The 18,408-nt window shown below is 45.5% G+C and overlaps 1 protein-coding gene across 1 annotated transcript in view; it reads left to right on the top strand.

Annotated features, from left to right (window-relative positions):
* Positions 1 to 14,675, top strand: part of hecw2a (HECT, C2 and WW domain containing E3 ubiquitin protein ligase 2a) — a 28,422-nt gene extending 13,747 nt beyond the window's left edge. Inside the window, 19 exon segments of the mRNA XM_088003595.1 lie at positions 2,545 to 2,695; positions 3,308 to 3,411; positions 3,495 to 3,619; positions 4,247 to 4,432; positions 4,506 to 4,640; positions 5,627 to 5,759; positions 5,843 to 5,939; positions 6,012 to 6,095; positions 6,966 to 7,048; positions 7,928 to 8,048; positions 8,658 to 8,771; positions 8,872 to 9,024; positions 9,112 to 9,210; positions 9,846 to 9,975; positions 10,049 to 10,195; positions 10,978 to 11,092; positions 11,983 to 12,068; positions 13,225 to 13,337; positions 14,015 to 14,675. Of these exon segments, the coding sequence (XP_087859721.1) occupies positions 2,545 to 2,695; positions 3,308 to 3,411; positions 3,495 to 3,619; positions 4,247 to 4,432; positions 4,506 to 4,640; positions 5,627 to 5,759; positions 5,843 to 5,939; positions 6,012 to 6,095; positions 6,966 to 7,048; positions 7,928 to 8,048; positions 8,658 to 8,771; positions 8,872 to 9,024; positions 9,112 to 9,210; positions 9,846 to 9,975; positions 10,049 to 10,195; positions 10,978 to 11,092; positions 11,983 to 12,068; positions 13,225 to 13,337; positions 14,015 to 14,126 (2,288 nt within the window). The 3' untranslated portion in view covers positions 14,127 to 14,675.
* Positions 14,676 to 18,408: the final 3,733 nt, after the last annotated feature.

Raw genomic sequence — 18,408 nt, 5'->3', positions numbered from 1 at the left:
TCATGAAGCATCACGCTGCATCACGAAGCATCACGCTGCATCACGAAGCATCATGCTGCATCACGCAGCATCACGCTGCATCACGCAGCATCACGCTGCATCACGAAGCATCACGCTGCATCACGAAGCATCACGCTGCATCATGCAGCATCATGAAGCATCACGCTGCATCACGCAGCATCATGAAGCATCACGCTGCATCATGAAGCATCACGCTGCATCATGCAGCATCATGAAGCATCACGCTGCATCACGCAGCATCATGAAGCATCACGCTGCATCATGAAGCATCATGCTGCATCATGAAGCATCACGCAGCATCACACTGCATCACGCTGCATCACGAAGCATCACGCTGCATCATGAAGCATCACGCTGCATCACGAAGCATCACGCTGCATCATGAAGCATCACGCTGCATCATGAAGCATCACGCAACATCACGCTGCATCACGAAGCATCACGCTGCATCATGAAGCATCACGAAGCATCACGAAGCATCACGCTGCATCATGAAGCATCACGCTGCATCATGCAGCATCATGAAGCATCATGCAGCATCATGAAGCATCACGCTGCATCATGAAGCATCACGAAGCATCACGCTGCATCACGAAGCATCACGCTGCATCATGCAGCATCATGAAGCATCACGCTGCATCACGCAGCATCATGAAGCATCACGCAGCATCACACTGCATCACGCTGCATCACGAAGCATCACGCTGCATCATGAAGCATCACGCTGCATCACGAAGCATCACGCTGCATCATGAAGCATCACGCTGCATCATGAAGCATCACGCAACATCACGCTGCATCACGAAGCATCACGCTGCATCATGAAGCATCACACTGCATCACACTGCATCACGAAGCATCACACTGCATCACACTGCATCATGAAGCATCACGAAGCATCACGCTGCATCATGAAGCATCACGCTGCATCATGAAGCATCACGCTGCATCACGCTGCATCATGAAGCATCACGATGCATCACGCAGCATCACGCTGCATCACGAAGCATCACGCTGCATCATGAAGCATCACGCTGCATCACGAAGCATCACGCTGCATCACGAAGCATCACGCTGCATCACGAAGCATCACGCTGCATCATGAAGCATCACGCTGCATCACGCAGCATCACACTGCATCACGCTGCATCACGAAGCATCACGCTGCATCACGAAGCATCACGCTGCATCACGAAGCATCACGCTGCATCATGAAGCATCACGCTGCATCATGAAGCATCACGCTGCATCACGAAGCATCACGCTGCATCATGAAGCATCACGAAGCATCACGAAGCATCACGCTGCATCACGAAGCATCACGCTGCATCATGAAGCATCACGAAGCATCACGAAGCATCACGCTGCATCATGCAGCATCATGAAGCATCATGCAGCATCATGAAGCATCATGCAGCATCATGAAGCATCACGCTGCATCATGAAGCATCACGAAGCATCACGCTGCATCACGAAGCATCACGCTGCATCATGAAGCATCACGCTGCATCATGCAGCATCATGAAGCATCACGCTGCATCACGCAGCATCATGAAGCATCACGCAGCATCACACTGCATCACGCTGCATCACGAAGCATCACGCTGCATCACGAAGCATCACGCTGCATCATGAAGCATCACGCTGCATCATGAAGCATCACGCAATATCACGCTGCATCACGAAGCATCACGCTGCATCATGAAGCATCACACTGCATCACACTGCATCACGAAGCATCACGCTGCATCATGAAGCATCACACTGCATCACGAAGCATCACGCTGCATCATGAAGCATCACGCTGCATCATGAAGCATCACGAAGCATCACGCTGCATCATGAAGCATCACGCTGCATCATGAAGCATCACGCTGCATCACGCTGCATCATGAAGCATCACGATGCATCACGCTGCATCACGAAGCATCACGCTGCATCATGAAGCATCACGCTGCATCACGAAGCATCACGCTGCATCACGAAGCATCACGCTGCATCACGAAGCATCACTCTGCATCATGAAGCATCACGAAGCATCACGCTGCATCACGAAGCATCACGCTGCATCACGAAACATCACGCTGCATCATGAAGCATCACGAAGCATCACGCTGCATCACGAAGCATCACGCTGCATCATGAAGCATCACGCTGCATCACGAAGCATCACGCTGCATCATGAAACATCACGCTGCATCATGAAGCATCACGAAGCATCACGCTGCATCACGAAGCATCACGCTGCATCATGAAGCATCACGCTGCATCATGAAGCATCTCGCCTCATGCTAACTGTCTTTGGGGGAAAGTCATCATAAACAAACTAAACTCTGCTGGTACTTTAACTGGACCAATGAGTTCAGTTCAAACTGCACTCAGTTTTAAGTTTTCATGTCCATCCATCCAACATACATATTGATTTGATAATATTCTGCCATGTTTTGATCTCTGCTGCTGGATGCAGCACAAACTGATTTCTCTGAGAGGTTTTAACCCTTTCCTTCTCATGTCTCTGCTCAGACTGGGAGGCTCGGATCGACAGTCACGGCCGGATCTTCTTCGTGGATCATGTGAACAGGACGACGACGTGGCAGCGGCCCACCGGACCGCCTGCCCCGCAGGGCCTGACCCGCTCCAACTCCATCCAGCAGATGGAGCAGCTCAACCGCAGGTAACCATGGCAACCCAAAGCATCATTTAGGTGGGATTCATTACTGACGACCAGATAAAACTGGAGTCTGGAAAGAAATCTTTTTCTTTTTAGTGATCAATATTTTAAAGAGGCAGGATTCATTGTTTCCCAGCCACATGGAGCCATTTTATATTGTAGCCCAGTAACTGTGTTTCCTTCAGTTGTTATAAAAATGCTATAAATATCAAATATGACTGCTCTTCCTGAAGCTCCGCCTCCAGGAAGTCGTCTCCACATGGCTCCTCTTTAACCCTTTAATGTTTTTGCCAGCGTTGCTCTGAGCAGCAGCTCCTATAATGAGCTCAGCTGCTTGCTAATTGCTGCTGGCTAGTCTGAAGGAGCGGAGTGGGGGAGGAGCTGCGCCTCAAAGGCGGGGCTAGGCCCACCCAGGTGTTTAGCAGCTGAATGGTTGCTATTAGAGGAAACATGAAAGAATCAAAGGAAAACTAAGGGAATAACATAAAACACGATGGAAAGATTAAAATGTTAAATTTCCCACAATCCTAACCCTTGAAAATCTGATCAGCTAAGTGTTTCTTTGCTTTCTTCATGTTTTTTAATTTAACCACAGTTTGTTTCTCCTGCTGACAGATACCAGAGCATCAGGAGGACCATAACCAGCAGTGAGCGGTCAGAGGAATCCTCCACTGAGCTGCCGGAGCCGGAGGGCGAGCTGATGCCTCACTCCATCTCCGGTCCGTTTCCTCTGACACAGCAGCTGATCGCCTCCACAGGCTGGTCCAGATGTTTCTCTGACCGTTCCCTGAATCTGTTGCAGAATATCGCAGAGAAAGCGCCGTGGCCCACTCCAGTGGTCGTTCACGCCTCTCCCTGCTGCTGCAGTCGCCCAGCGCCAAGTTCCTGTGCAGCCCAGACTTCTTCACCGTGCTGCATTCAAACCCCGTAAGCTCTGAGCTGCTCCGCCCAGTTCATCCACTTCATTCAGGTCAGCCAGTTTACCAGTTCATGCAGTTCAGCCAGTTGAACCAGTTCATTCAGGTCAGCCAGTTGAACCAGTTCATTCAGTTCAGTCAGTTGGACCAGTTCATTCAGTTCAGCCAGTTCATTCAGTTCAGTCAGTTGAACCAGTTCATTCAGTTCAGTCAGTTGGACCAGTTCATTCAGGTCAGCCAGTTGAACCAGTTCATTCAGGTCAGCCAGTTGAACCAGTTCATTCAGTTCAGCCAGTTCATTCAGTTCAGTCAGTTGAACCAGTTCATTCAGTTCAGCCAGTTCATTCAGTTCAGTCAGTTGAACCAGTTCATTCAGTTCAGTCAGTTGGACCAGTTCATTCAGGTCAGCCAGTTGAACCAGTTCATTCAGGTCAGCCAGTTGAACCAGTTCATTCAGGTCAGCCAGTTGAACCAGTGGATCCATGAAGTCTGATCTGCTGGTTTTCAGTGTTTGCATCTCCGTTCTGAGTTTCTGCCTCTGATTGGTTGTTTCTAACCTGAGCTGTTCTCTGCTGGTCACCACCTGGGTCGGGCCGCCTGAGCTAATCTGAGGTTGCTGCCGTTGCGTTTTGTCCAGAGTGCCTACCGCATGTTTACCAGCAACACCTGCCTGAAGCACATGATCAGCAAGGTGCGGCGGGACGCTCACTACTTCGAGCGCTACCAGCACAACCGCGACCTCGTGACCTTCCTCAACATGTTCGCCAACAAGCAGCTGGAGCTGCCCCGCGGCTGGGAGATGAAGCACGACCACACTGGGAAGGTGGGCCAGCTTCCTGACTTTGACTAGGACGTCGGTAGCTCAGCTTCTAAGGGTTTGTGACTTTGACCCGCAGCCTTTCTTTGTGGATCACAACTGTCGGTCGACGACCTTCATTGACCCCCGGCTGCCGCTGCAGAGCTCGCGCTCCACCGGGCTGCTGGCCCACCGCCAGCACCTGAGCCGCCAACGGAGCCACAGCGCCGGGGAGGTAAGAGGCTGCCGCAGAGGTCATGTAGAGGTCAGATCAGTCCTGGAGAGGCTGTTAGGTTAAAGGTCAAACCTTTATCCAGTGTGTTTCCATGGAGGCCGTTAAACGTTCCTACAAACTTTGATCAAACTTTCTGAAGGCTAAGTTTTTACGCCGTTTCTGACCATTTTCAGGGGAAATTAATTATAAATTGGTTTATGTTCAACGAGGTAAATTTATGCCTGGTTCACACAGCAGGAGTTTAAACATTTTGCCTGATTTTCAAACTGAGAGATTCACCTGCGGAGCAACAAACCTCACGAACGACCTCACTCTCCCACATTCAGACAGGAAATATCACAAAATCGAGACAAAACGTGAGTTCAGAGGAAACAAACATGGCCGACGAAGAAGCAGCAGCGGCAGTAGTTGATGGACGACATTTAACAGAAATAAACCAGGCGATAGTCGTTTTGTTTTCTGTATTTAGGATTTCCCTCCATGTTTCTGTCAGCGCGCTTTCTGATTGGCTGAACGTCACATTTAACATCCAACACGTGGAATATCACAGATATTAGGTCGGAGCGGACCAGATCCAATGAGATCACCTTAGATCCATGTTGGTAATCAGAGAAACCAGAATAATGATCTGGCCGCTTATCAGCAAACTGCCGATCCGATCCGGTCCAAACCTGACGGGAGAATCTCAGCAGCTAATTAGATCCTGGTAACCAGAACCAGCCAGAACTAAGAAGATAAACCCTGGTTGTTGGGTCAGGTCCAGAACCAGCTGGTTGTGTCCAGAACCAGCTGGTCGGGTCCAGAACCAGCTGGTCGGGTCCAGAACCAGGCTGCGTCCTGAACCAGCTGGTCAGGTCCAGATCCAGCTGGTCGAGTCCAGAACCAGCTGGTCGGGTCCAGATCCAGCTGGTCGAGTCCAGAACCAGCTGGTCGGGTCCAGATCCAGCTGGTCGAGTCCAGAACCAGCTGGTCGGGTCCAGAACCAGGCTGCGTCCTGAACCGCCGCTCTCTCTCAGGTGGTGGATGACTCCCGGCAGAGCGGCCTGCCCGCCATGCCCCGGCCCTCCAGCACCTTCAGCGGGTCCAGCCGCAGCCCGTACCACGATGTGGTTCCTGTGGGTGAGTCCGCCGGGCGGGGTCCGGTTCTGGACAGAACACACACCTGGACACACACCTGGACTCTCTCTCTCCTCTGCCTCCAGCCTACAATGACAAGATAGTGGCGTTTCTACGGCAACCCAACATCTTTGAGGTCCTACAGGAGCGGCAGCCTGAGTTAGCCAGGAACCACTCCCTAAAGTAACCTGAACACGACCTTTGACCCTTGACCCTGCCGGATCCCTGCCTGTTTAACCCTTTGTGTGTCCATAGGGAGAAGGTCCAGTTCATCCGCAGCGAGGGCGTCAACGGACTCGCCCGTCTGTCCAGCGACGCCGACCTCGTCATGCTGCTGAGGTGAGACCCGATCTGTGAGCCAAACCGGTTCTGGAACCATTTACCGGGTTCACACGTCCTTATTTAGACTTTAAATAAGGATCTAAAACTCAGACCTTAGACTCTAGTTCCTAAGTTTTGTCATGACAGAACAATTTTATCTTATTTGTAGTTTATTTGTCATGAGACGGTCAAAAGTTTTGGTCTTTCACTGACATCTTCATTTTGTTCTGTGGTTTGAGGCGGTTGAAGCTACCGCTAACTAGCTGCTAACATGCCCTTGGTATGTTAGCAGCTAACATACTAAGCAGCTAACATACTAAGCTAGCTAACTTTTTGTGTCTATAATGGGCGATGGAGTCAACGTAAGGGGAGCGATGATCAACAGCGACAGGCGAAAGTCGTCTCTACTCTGGATGATATGCGACACACGGGACGCGACTGTGACGACGGTTAACATTTCTCCATTTGTGTCCAGGTTGCATTAAAAAGTCCTGAATTTGAATTGATTTAGATGTGACAGCTGATATGATGTTTCTGCGTTCAGTTTGTTTGCTAACGCGGCGGCGTTTCTCTTCCTGCTCCTCCACTGTTAGCTTCAGCTGTGATGTGATTGGCGGAGCAACATCAGTGTTTTCATGTTCAAGCTGGAGAGAAGCAGGTGAAAACTGTTTCTGTTGTTAACCGCTGAGCCTCCAGTCCTGCGTAGTAATTTAAGCTAGCACAGGCATGATGGAGTTATTCATTAAAATCTAAAATATCACAAAGTTTCATTCTGCTTTAAGCTCACCAGTCCGCCATGTTTTCCTCAGTGTTTGGATTCGTTCTGCTGAGTGACTGAATTTAGGCCGCCTCATTTCTGACCTTTGACCTCTCATGCTTTGTCTCCAGCCTGTTTGAGGAGGAAGTGATGTCGTACGTGCCGCCATTGCTCCACCCAGGTTACAGCCTGTCTTCTCCTCAGAGCTCTCCAGGTAAATCTGTCTCTGTTTGCTCACACTTTATTGCATTCACAGCTTTTATTAAACAACAGCAATAAAAAGTTTTGATTATTTCGATAAGAATTTGTTTTGTTTGTTCAGAAAGTAATATAAAGCCAGACGTCCTGTAAATACGCTGTGAGGTCTGCTCCAGACCTCACGTGTTCTTAACGTCTCAAAGTTTGAACCCTGTGTGACAGCGAAGTGGGCGGAGCCAATCAGGGCTGAGGGGCGGAGCCAATCAGGGCTGAGGGGCGGAGCCAATCAGGGCTGAGGCTGTACGCTGCTACATTTAGCAACTTTTCAGTAAATATTTTCTTAGAGAGCTAAATACTCTGAACAAAATGTTTAGTTAGCGAGCTAAATATTTAGCTTACTTACTAAATATTTAGTTTCAAACTGTGACAAATGAACGAACAACAATGTGGAAAGTGTTCATTCATCTATGGAAAATGAACCTTCATTTTGTTCTCTTATCTAAACTCAAATCATTTACAATAAGGTTCTAAAAGCATTTATAACTTTATTATGAGTTTAGTTTTAGTCAAACTGAGCAGAAATACAGAGTTAACAGAAAAATGCTTGAATTTCCCCAGGATCTGGATTATCTTCTAAAGAAAAACCAAACACCTTCCAGGCAGATTAATTTATTCTCAGATTAAATTGTGTGAAACAAACAAACTCCTCCAGATTGTTTTGGTTTGTTGGATGTTTGCTGCAGTTGAGCTGAAGAGAATCTGATGAGTCTGAAGCTGCAAACCAATCCAGGATTAACCTGCATCAGTGTTTCTGATTGCTCTGGAGTGATGTGGTTTAATCTGCTGATGGTCTCCTGTCTCTGCCGCACCTTGACTTTCATCCCGTTCGCTGCAGGAACGCCGCGCGCCAACGCGCGAGCGCCCGCTCCGTACAAGAGAGACTTTGAGGCGAAACTGAGGAACTTCTACCGGAAGCTGGAGACGAAGGGCTACGGGCAGGGGCCGGGAAAAGTCAAGTATGTCAGAAAAATACAAGATTACAGCATGATTCATCATTTAACATGATTATTTATGTTTTTACACATGAGCTGGGAAAGTAACCAGATGGTTTTTAATTTCTTAAATATCAATAAAAAACATAAAGAATGAACATATTTACAGTTCACTGAATGCAGTTTAAGACCAATGATGAAATCTGAATCTGGATATATTTCACATTTTGTATGACATTTTTTAGACCCACTTATTTCTGAATCTTTCACAATATTTGATCAATAAAGCATCTGAACTGGATACTGAATATCTAGACGCTCAGGCAGGAATTATAACAGGTTTTTCTGTTCATTAACATGAACTTTAACTAGACCACAGTGGTAATTTCACAAATATGGTCGACTGATTCTGATAAAGTTACAAACTTTATCTCGGCTCTTTTGATATTGAAGGAACTCCAATGGAAAAAGTCTTAGATTTCTTCTTTTGTGTTTGGAAATGTTAGGAAAGTCCAAACAGAATGTATTTAAGGTAAAAATGACACCAACAGAACCAACTTTACATGTATTATTCTGTTTTGTTCTTTCTGTTTTTCATTTTACCAATATTTTATTCTTGCTGTTTGTCTCCAGGCTCATCATCCGCAGAGATCACCTGCTGGAAGACGCCTTCAACCAGATCATGTGTTATTCCCGTAAAGACCTGCAGAGGAGTAAACTCTACGTCAGCTTCGTCGGCGAGGACGGGTGAGGAAGACGATGCCTGATGGTCCGAGGTTTGGTTCTGTTGAATGAGAGCGGGCCGAGCAGCGCGCCCTGAGGAACTCCAGGTCACTGTGTGTTTCAGGCTGGACTACAGCGGACCGTCCAGAGAGTTCTTCTTCCTGGTGTCCAGAGAGCTCTTCAACCCGTACTACGGTTTATTCGAGTATTCGGCCAACGACACGTACACGGTGCAGATCAGCCCCATGTCCGCCTTTGTGGACAACCACCACGAATGGTGACTTCCTGTCAGCACTTCCTGTCTGCTGCGGACCAGCAGCTTAATGGTTGTTCTGAGAATGGCTCTGGTTCTGTCTGCATCCAGGTTTCGGTTCAGCGGGCGGATTCTGGGCCTGGCTCTGGTTCATCAGTACCTGCTGGACGCGTTCTTCACTCGCCCGTTCTATAAAGGCCTCCTGCGCATGTGAGTGGTTCCTCCAGTGGCGTCACCGGGTCGGAAAGGCCCAAAGTTTCACCAGAACCATCCGGCTGATAAACACGTGTAGGGAAAATGATGTAAAGATTAATTCCTCTGTGGACTGAAGAAGAGGGGCTAAAACTTTTAGGAATATTTTACAGTGCACAGTTTTTATTTTCCTTTGAAGCTGCAGTAGGTTTTATATATATTTTTCCATATTTGTTCAAACTGTTTATTATGAGACAGATAATCTGTGAACACATTGATCTCCCTGAGCTGCTGCTACTGTCTGAGGAAACACCAAACAATCAGAGGCAGGAGGCGGGCCTTAGTGCTGTTAATCATCCTCATGTACTCACCGCTAAATGTGCTAATGGTGGACCAACAGGAAAACCATTTATCCACCATTAATGGTAGCCATGCTAACTAGCTTAGCATTCATGGCAGGCTATGCTAGCTGCAGTGTAGCAGAGAACAGGGGAGGGACGAGAAGCTCCACACAAGATTGATTGACAGCTTTAAGACCCGCCTCCCGGGAGCTGGTGGTTTCTAGTTAGCGCTGGGAGAAGGAAGAGCAGATTGGTACTGCCCTTTAGAAACCCGGTACCGCCCATAAACTGGTTCTGGTTGTGTGCCTGCAGCCCGTGTGACCTCAGTGACCTCGAGTTCCTGGATGAGGAGTTCCACCAGAGCCTGCAGTGGATGAAGGACAACGACATCGAGGACATGCTGGACCTCACCTTCACCGTCAACGAGGAAGTCTTCGGACAGGTCCGTCCCCTAAATGCGTCCCTTACAACGGACAGGTGTCTGTCCGAAGTTCCCACCGGCTGTTTGTCTGCAGATCACAGAGAGAGAGCTGAAGCCCGGCGGGGCGGGAATCCCTGTGTCCGAGAAGAACAAGAAGGAATACATCGAGCGCATGGTGAAGTGGCGCATCGAGCGCGGCGTGGCGCAGCAGACCGAGAGCCTGGTCCGAGGCTTTTATGAGGTACCGCTACGTAGCTCCAAGCTAAAGCTGTAGCTCTGAGCTAGCAAAGTATTTAAGTGAAATCTGAGCTAGCTAAAAATAACCACTGGTAAACTAAACATTTAACTTGACAAAATACTTGGTTAACAAGCTACATATCTGGCTGCAAACTAAAAGAAATTATCTATAAACTAAATATTTAGCTAACATTCACCTGTTAATAAGCGGATGTACCCTATCAAAATAAAAGCTGGGTCTTGAGAACCTTTATATAAATAAAAAATATATAACAAATGTAACACATTAATATGACAGTTAGCTTTAATAATAATCCATTTTATTTGTACTTTTATAATGTACTTATGTACAACAGTATAAAATAAAACATTGTAACAAAACCTAAAAACACAAAAATATCAGGTTTAAACCTTTAAATCAATTTTAAGCATTTTGAGTAACTTTACCTGGTTTTTCTGACTACTAGCTTAAACAGCACAAGCTAGCTTAATGGTACTTTTAGTTCATGATTTTCTGACTTTTTGTTTCTTTAGTTTTTAAATTTTCCTTTGAAAACAAACTTTCTGAATCTTTATGTTTGACTTCATGTGTCGCTTCATTGATTTTAGTAACAGATTTTTTTTCTCCATGAAGAAACAGCAGATGGGTGTTGGAAACGTTTGGCTTGGGTCTCATGTCTGTGTTTGCCTCTGTGTGTGTGTGTGTGTGTGTGTGTGTGTGTGTGTGTGTGTGTGTGTGTGTGTGTGTGTGTGTGTGTGTGTGTGTGCTGCGCTGCGGCTCGTCAGGTGGTGGACGTGCGGCTGGTGTCAGTGTTTGATGCCCGGGAGCTGGAGCTGGTCATCGCAGGAACAGCAGAGATCGACCTGACCGACTGGAGGAACAACACCGAGTACAGAGGAGGTACGAGGCAGAGGCCTTCCGCACCTTTCAGATCAACAACACTCTCACTTCCTCCTGCCTGATCAAATTACTTCCCACACAGAGAAGACCTGTGACTGAATGCACAAGTTCAGAACACAGCAAAAACGTAGAAGCTTTTATGTTTTAAATAGTAACAATAATAAACATTAATCTTCTGGTCCTTTTCAGGCCTTAAATGTGTAAAAATGTCAGATCGTCATCAGGACTATTGAATCTTCACCTAAAACCAAAAGGATGTGAAAGAGTCAAACTTTTAAAATGTGTCAGAAATGAGAATATTAATGATGTGAGTTTCCATCTGCTGCTTTGGAGTCGACCAGGCTACGCTAAGCGTGATGTCATCACGGTGACGCTACGCATGGCAGGAAACAGGAAGTAGAGGCCGCTAGACATCGCAGAACAATTGAGAGACTTAGAAATGTCAGAGTTTGGTTCCTCTGGTAAGGCACAGGAAACGTTGGACTGAGCTGTTGAACTGTTTCCTCTTCCTGTTGGAAGATTCAGAAGAAACAAAAACCACCTCAAGCAAATCTGAAGAAGTTACTTTAAATTCTGCAGTTTTTAAATAGATGCTTCAAAATGGGCATCATTTCATTTTCTTTAAGTTCAATTTCTGATTTTTTATTTTTAATTAATACATTTTTAGTTACATTTTTGCATTTATTTTATTAATTTTAAGTAAAATTATTTTCTATTATTATTATCTGGGATTAATCTTCCGCTGCAGGCTGATGGACTCCAGATGGTTTTCATTGTTTTCTGATAAAATGTTTGATCGCAGCAGAGCTGCTCAGTCACAGCAGCAGGAGGAAGAGGAAGAGTTTTTTATCCATCTGAGTCATGCACCATCATCGTCTCTCTGCCCTCAGGTTACCATGACAACCACATAGTGATCCGCTGGTTCTGGGCGGCTGTGGAGCGGTTCAACAATGAGCAGAGGCTGCGGCTGCTGCAGGTAGGAGAGGTGCTGCCCCCTGGTGGAGGGACTGGCACAGGCACCGTTCTCATCATTATTGATAAATATTAGTTATTGTTATGGGACATTGAGAGGAAACCAATCTGGACTTTATGGCAGCTGCTGTGGCTTTTATTAATAAAAACAGATCAGCTGATGCAGCATGAATTCATTTTTACAGTTTCTACCTTAAATTTCCAGGATTAAGATGCAAGCTACTAAAAGATATAAATTATAATATTTTAATCCCTGAAGTGGGTCAGTAGTTTCTCTCTACATAACTTTAAACAATAAACCTGCAGAGCGTTTCCTTCCTCTTTAAGGATTTGTTTCCAGCTGATAATCTGAGACTCGACTGGGGAACAAAACCGTCGTTTGATATTTGACATTCAGTTTAAAATATCCTCATATGGAGGACTGATCCTGCCAAAACTAATACATGTCTTGATAAAGTTATCTGCAATCAATCATTATTTAGTTGGTTTTGTAGTTAAAAACAAACTTTGCAGCACATTTTATTAATTTATTAAAAGCCTTTGGTACGGTTGATCATGAAATCTTGATATTGAACTCCAATCAGCTGAATGATAGACTGTTTCCTGATGGTCCAGTCGACCCGGTTCTGCTGGAACCAGAAGTCCATCACCTGCTTCACCTCCAGCTGCTGTGGTTCTGAGTCAAACCAACCTGTTCCCCTCCTGGCCTGTGGGTGCGCTGCACCAAGAACCACTGAAGGAAACAACACAAAAACCTCTGAAGACACTGAGAGCAACTTCCTTCTTCACCAGATGGAAACAAGATGGAGGATTTTAGCGGTTGGAGGATTTCTCTTTAGTCTTTGGCTAAAGACCAGGAGACATTTCTGCTGCTAGCGCTAGGCTAGCACATTAGCTTTGGTTGTATTTACCCAGAATGCCCTGTGCTGTATTCCATTTCCTGCTTCTGGAGCGGTCTCTGGTCCGCTTAGCGTTCACATTCAAACTGAACCCAGATCGAGGTTTGTAGGACCAGAGGTCAAAGGTCGACTAGCATTCACACCTCACAACCGGACTGGACTTTGACTAGGCAGTCAGAATAGAGCAGAATGATTGATGCAGCCTGTGTGTGAATCCTCCTGTTTGTTCAGCAGCTGACGGTTTTCCTGTTTCTGCTGTAGTTCGTGACGGGAACGTCGAGCGTTCCTTACGAAGGTTTCGCCTCGCTGCGAGGGAGCAACGGACCGCGCAGGTTCTGTGTGGAGAAGTGGGGGAAGATCACGTCTTTACCCAGGTGAGGCGAGGAGAGAGACGCTGCACTGTGAGCTCAGTTCTTAGACCGGAGGATCATCTTATTAGTTACAACTCAAATAAACGTCAAACATGACAGTTTAAGAAAGTAGAAGTGGGATTTAGACTCTTGAGGAGGATTTCTCTGAATTATTGGGCAGCTAAATGGAAACACATTTTCATATCTCACTTTTTATTTTCATCTTAAACAGTGAGGGTTATAAACAACCAACCACAGCCTCCCAGTTCAGACTGGTTTCCTGTTTAAGCCCCGCCCACCAGCTCTGATTGGTCCAGGTTTATGTCCTTTGGCTTTCTGTGATGTCAGAAGGTTCTGGAGGTGATTCTGACCTTGTTAGTACCAGCAGCCCAGATTCTGACTCCAACTGGACCTCTGGCCCGGTTCTGCTTCTCACTTCATCAGAAAAACTGTCTGCAGGTTTCTGGTCCAGTGTTCTCTTCAGGTTTCCTTTGACCCTGTTGACCTTTAGCAACGAAACGTTTGCCGATTCTGTGAACGATCGTTCTGAGAGACTGTTGGTCAGTTTTTACTTTTCAGAGTCGGTTAAACCTGTTTCATTTAGCCTCAAGAGTAGTTCATCCATCGATTTATCCTTCAGTTTGTTGGTTTATTCAGTTCAACCTTTTGGTTGGTGTTGATGCCGTCTCTCCGTCCCTCAGGGCTCATACCTGCTTCAACCGGCTGGACCTGCCTCCCTACCCGTCCTTCTCCATGCTGTATGAGAAGCTGGTGACGGCCGTGGAGGAGACCAGCACCTTCGGTTTGGAGTAACTCCGGAGCGTCTGGAAATCCCATGCTCTCGTTGAGGAGAATCAGAGAAGAAACAGACGGCGTATCAACCTGCTGCTCCTCCGCCGCTCCAGTTCTCTGAGGAGACGGACGGAGAACCAGAACCGCCGGATGTTGTAAAGTTTCTCGTTTCATGTGAACCCGTTTCTGTCACTGAGCCACATGTGTGCTTTATCTCAGCAAACGCTCCGGCCGACCTTCACACGGGGGTTACCTGCACTCACTCACCTGTTCGCACAAACTGGACCCGGTCCTGGAGGACGGGCCGGGTTCTGATGGGTTTGGTTCTGGAGAGCCCGGTACTTTCCACACCTTTCTGATGAGCAATACTTTCACTTCCTCCCAGAGGAAACTCCACTTCCTCCAACAGATGACATCACTTCCCACGCGGTGGCGAATGTACCAAACCTGCAGCTGAATGTACGAGTCCAGAACACCAGAAGGTTCTGGACGGCTGGAGCTGGACGGGCCGGAGTCAGAACATAATGAATGCCATAATAAATATTACCTGGTTCTGTTCAGGTCAAAGGTTCTCGGCTTTGTGACCGGGTTCTGGTTCTGCTCAGTTCTGCTGGGTTTGGATCCAGGTTTTGCTGATGACCCAGTTCAGACCCAGCTGCAGCTGTAGTGGTGGGCACGCTCCGCTATTGCGCTAAACGCAGATCTGGTTTCTCTTTTAGTGTTTTTGCTAACTTTCAATATGTTTAGCACAGTTAGCTCCTGCTAAGCTAATTTTTCCAGATAAACTCCAAAGCGATAGTTTACTGGGTTGTTCTAATAAAGTTATCGACTGTTAATTGTTCAAGTAGTTTGTTTTCTCATTTTGAAGTAGCAGCAGTTTGTTCTTTCTGTTTATGATTAGCACATCGGCATTAGCTTCTGCTAAATCACATGTTGGTATAGTGATTTTGTATTAGCTGAACTAGTGTTTATGATTAGCATGAGCTTCTGCTAAACACCCTGTTGATGTAGCGCTTCAGCGTTACTGGAAATAACAGCTGAGTTAGCGTTGCCCACCACTGAACAGCTGCTCCTCTGAGGTCACTGCTGATGTTTTTCCATTTTGGCGTCGCGCTAACACACCTGGACGCCGCAGAGCTGCAGCTAGCTGCGCTAACACACCTGGACGCCGCAGAGCTGCAGCTAGCTGGTGCGTCTGACCTGTTGATGACGTTTGGTCAGATGTTGCCTGATTCTCGGTCCAACGTCTTCAGCCCGGATGTTTTTGCGAAGCTCAGCTGAGTTTCTGAATGTGAGGTTTGTTCCCAGTGCCTCTGATGGTTTCCTGCTCCTAACTGGGACACATGGACGTTTCCGGGACATGTCCTCAGTAAAACGCTGCTCTTTGTCCAAAATGTAAGATAAGACATCCGTCTGTCCTCCCGCTCGAAACGCTGCATGTTAAATCTACGGAAGCCTGTTGGAGTCAAACCACAGGAGCCGCGGTGGTTTCATTTTTCTCCCAGTGCTCCCAGTCCAATCCTGCATGCAGGGTCTGTCCTGTGCGGCTCCGTGAGCTGCTCCTGGCAGAGACCACTAGGTGGCGCTGTGTTGTAGCTCCATATTGCATGCGGAAGTAGTGCCGCCTTTCTAGCTCCTGTGCATGAGGATTTCTGCTCTCCATTGACGGATCTGGGTCAGGGTCTGGTAAAGTCGGTTCGGGTCGGCCCGCTGGGCCAGCATGGTTCTGAACCGTCTATCTTAGTAATGAGCTGACTGGACCTGGGTTTGGAGAATCGTGTACAGAACCATGAGTCTCTGTGTGTAAATGTCTGTCTGCTGTGTGAAAATATCTCCGTTTTGCATCGATTGTACCAAAGCTTCGGGCCTGGCGGAGCGGACCGGGAGGCCGGTTCTGGTCCGGTCCGACTCATCTCACCTCTGGGTTCATGTCTGGGGAACTTTGTGCATGAGGAGCTTCAGGTTCCGGTCGGACCTGGAGGTTCTGGAACATTTCCCTCCGGACCCGGACACACTTTTCAGAACTCCACTCTATGCAAGGCGCCTGTGTGTTTGTCTCCATTTCACTTCGATTGTAATAAAAGAAACCGGGGGAGCATTTGATACGACAGGCGGACTCTTCTTCTTCTACTACCGTTTATCAACCCTAACCAAGCGATCATCATAACCAATGATTTACATTTTCTTTGTCTTTTCTAGCTATATTTTTGAAAAATTAAAATTTTCATCAAAACAAATACTGATTTAAAAATAGTAAAAACAAAACTTCCAACTAAATATTCTTTAAAGCAAAACACAAGGTTCAAAAGGCGCAGGAAGAAGCAGCGGCTCATCCAGGTTGACTGAAACAAATTAACATAAATTCATACAGAGGAGGCCAGAGTGCACAAAACACAAGAGTATAACAGTGATTCTTGAGAATAGGGACAAAATGGGTTTTAATTTTCCCATATTTTTTTTATTTCTCAACCTTTTGTATGCAAATATGACAAATGTTTAGAAAATGTAAAGATGCTAAGGTGCAGGCTACCAGTTGCACTTTTTCTTTTTTTTTTTTAAAAAAATTACATTTTTAATCGATCTGACCCAGAACTTTGTCAACATCTGACAAAAATAAATATAAAATTATTTTTAAAATACTCCATTAGTGATATTTTTACTCATTTTACAGACAAATGCTTCTCAAGAAACAAATATTTAAAACAACAAAACGGCCATCTGACGGAGTTGACACAGAACTGAAGGTGGTGACAAACTAGTGAGTAAAATGAAAAACTTGACACATGTGAAGTAATGCAATTCATGTAAAATACATTAAAATGAATTAATTGCGCATTTAAGTGAGATTTGACAACAATTTCACTGAGAGTCACAAAAACTCTGATGGAGTTGAAAAAAAGCCAAACTACCTGATGTTATTCTGAAGGAGGCCATATTGTAGCTCATCAGGTCCATGAAATCTTTACAGTTTACTAAAATTAAGATTTATTTCACAAAATTTCATCAAAGTTTTGAAAATTGTCAGTTATGGTGTTGACACATCCTGGTTGTGACAAGCAACTTAGGAATAAAAACAAGAAAAAACTAAAGAATAACTTAAGCTAACCGGAGCTAACTAGCCCTCTTAGCAAAGGAAGAGAAAAGACAACGTCATGGGGTCCTCAGAAGTTCTGGTGCCCCCCAATAATGCCTGATTTTTTTTTACATTCTTTTCATGTCTGACGGTGTTGACGAAAACTAGGGACAATTTTCAACGGAGTTGGAAAATATCTAAAACTGATTTTTAATTCAATGTATTGATACTTTTATAATTATTTATATGACTACTTATACTTAATTGTCATAATATATAATTTTAGTATTTCTTTAATTGTTATAAATTATTATAATGTGTTGAGTTCTGCTCCTGGACAAGGGCTTTTACAGGCATCATCCACCGACTACAATGTTTAAAATTGTTGCGCTCACATGACCCAGGTTAGTTTAGTCAGATATTTGAAAAAAATATATTTTGTGTATATTTTATTCAAATTTGGTGCTTTATCCATAGGACCTGTTTTGTCCTTATTCTCAAGAATTACTGATAAATAAATTTACTCAAGTAAAAGTAAAAGGTAGCAATCCAAGAAATTACTCTGAGTAAAAAAGCATTTGGTAAGAAGTTAAGTTCTGATAAGTGATCAAATTATCAGTCATTTAATATTTAATCATCAGATGGACCAAAATGTAACTTTAAATTTTTGGTATTTTATGGATCAATATGATAACTCATATAAGTAACAAAAATAAAATCAGGCAGAAGAAAATGTTTCTAAATGAGTTTCGTTCAGTAAAATGAAAGTTAAACAGAAGCTGCAGGTCTGATTCTGGTTACATTCAGAAAATCAGAAACTTTCCTGTTTACTTCAGCAATAAAATCAATGAGGTAAAAGTACAGCGTAGTAAAAATACTCCTAAAAGTACGTTTTTTCCAAAAACGTTACTCAAGTAAAAGTAACTAGTTACTCTGAAGATTTAAATACGTGACTGGACCTTCAGGTCAGAGCTTAATGCTCATAATGTTTCATCATGTTTCCAGTTGAACGGTTCAGCTAAATACGTCTGGACTTTGACTAGGCCTTCATTTAGTTTCTTTGAGCCTTTTGGATCTTCAGGATCCATCAGCATTACTCTGCCACCACCGTGCTTTACTGCAGCCTTCGACCTTCCAGAACATTTTCCCAGATTATCAGGATCTTGGATGTTTTCTAGTTCTGTTGGACCTCCTGAATGAGCCGCTGGTTCTGCTGGTTAAGATGTGATT

Source organism: Poecilia mexicana, unplaced genomic scaffold, assembly GCF_051168715.1.
Source record: "Poecilia mexicana isolate PSO_F unplaced genomic scaffold, ASM5116871v1 scaffold_2, whole genome shotgun sequence".
NCBI lineage: Eukaryota > Metazoa > Chordata > Actinopteri > Cyprinodontiformes > Poeciliidae > Poecilia > Poecilia mexicana.
The sequence above is the reverse complement of the archived record's forward strand: the minus strand, read 5'-3'. Positions and strand labels throughout refer to the sequence as shown.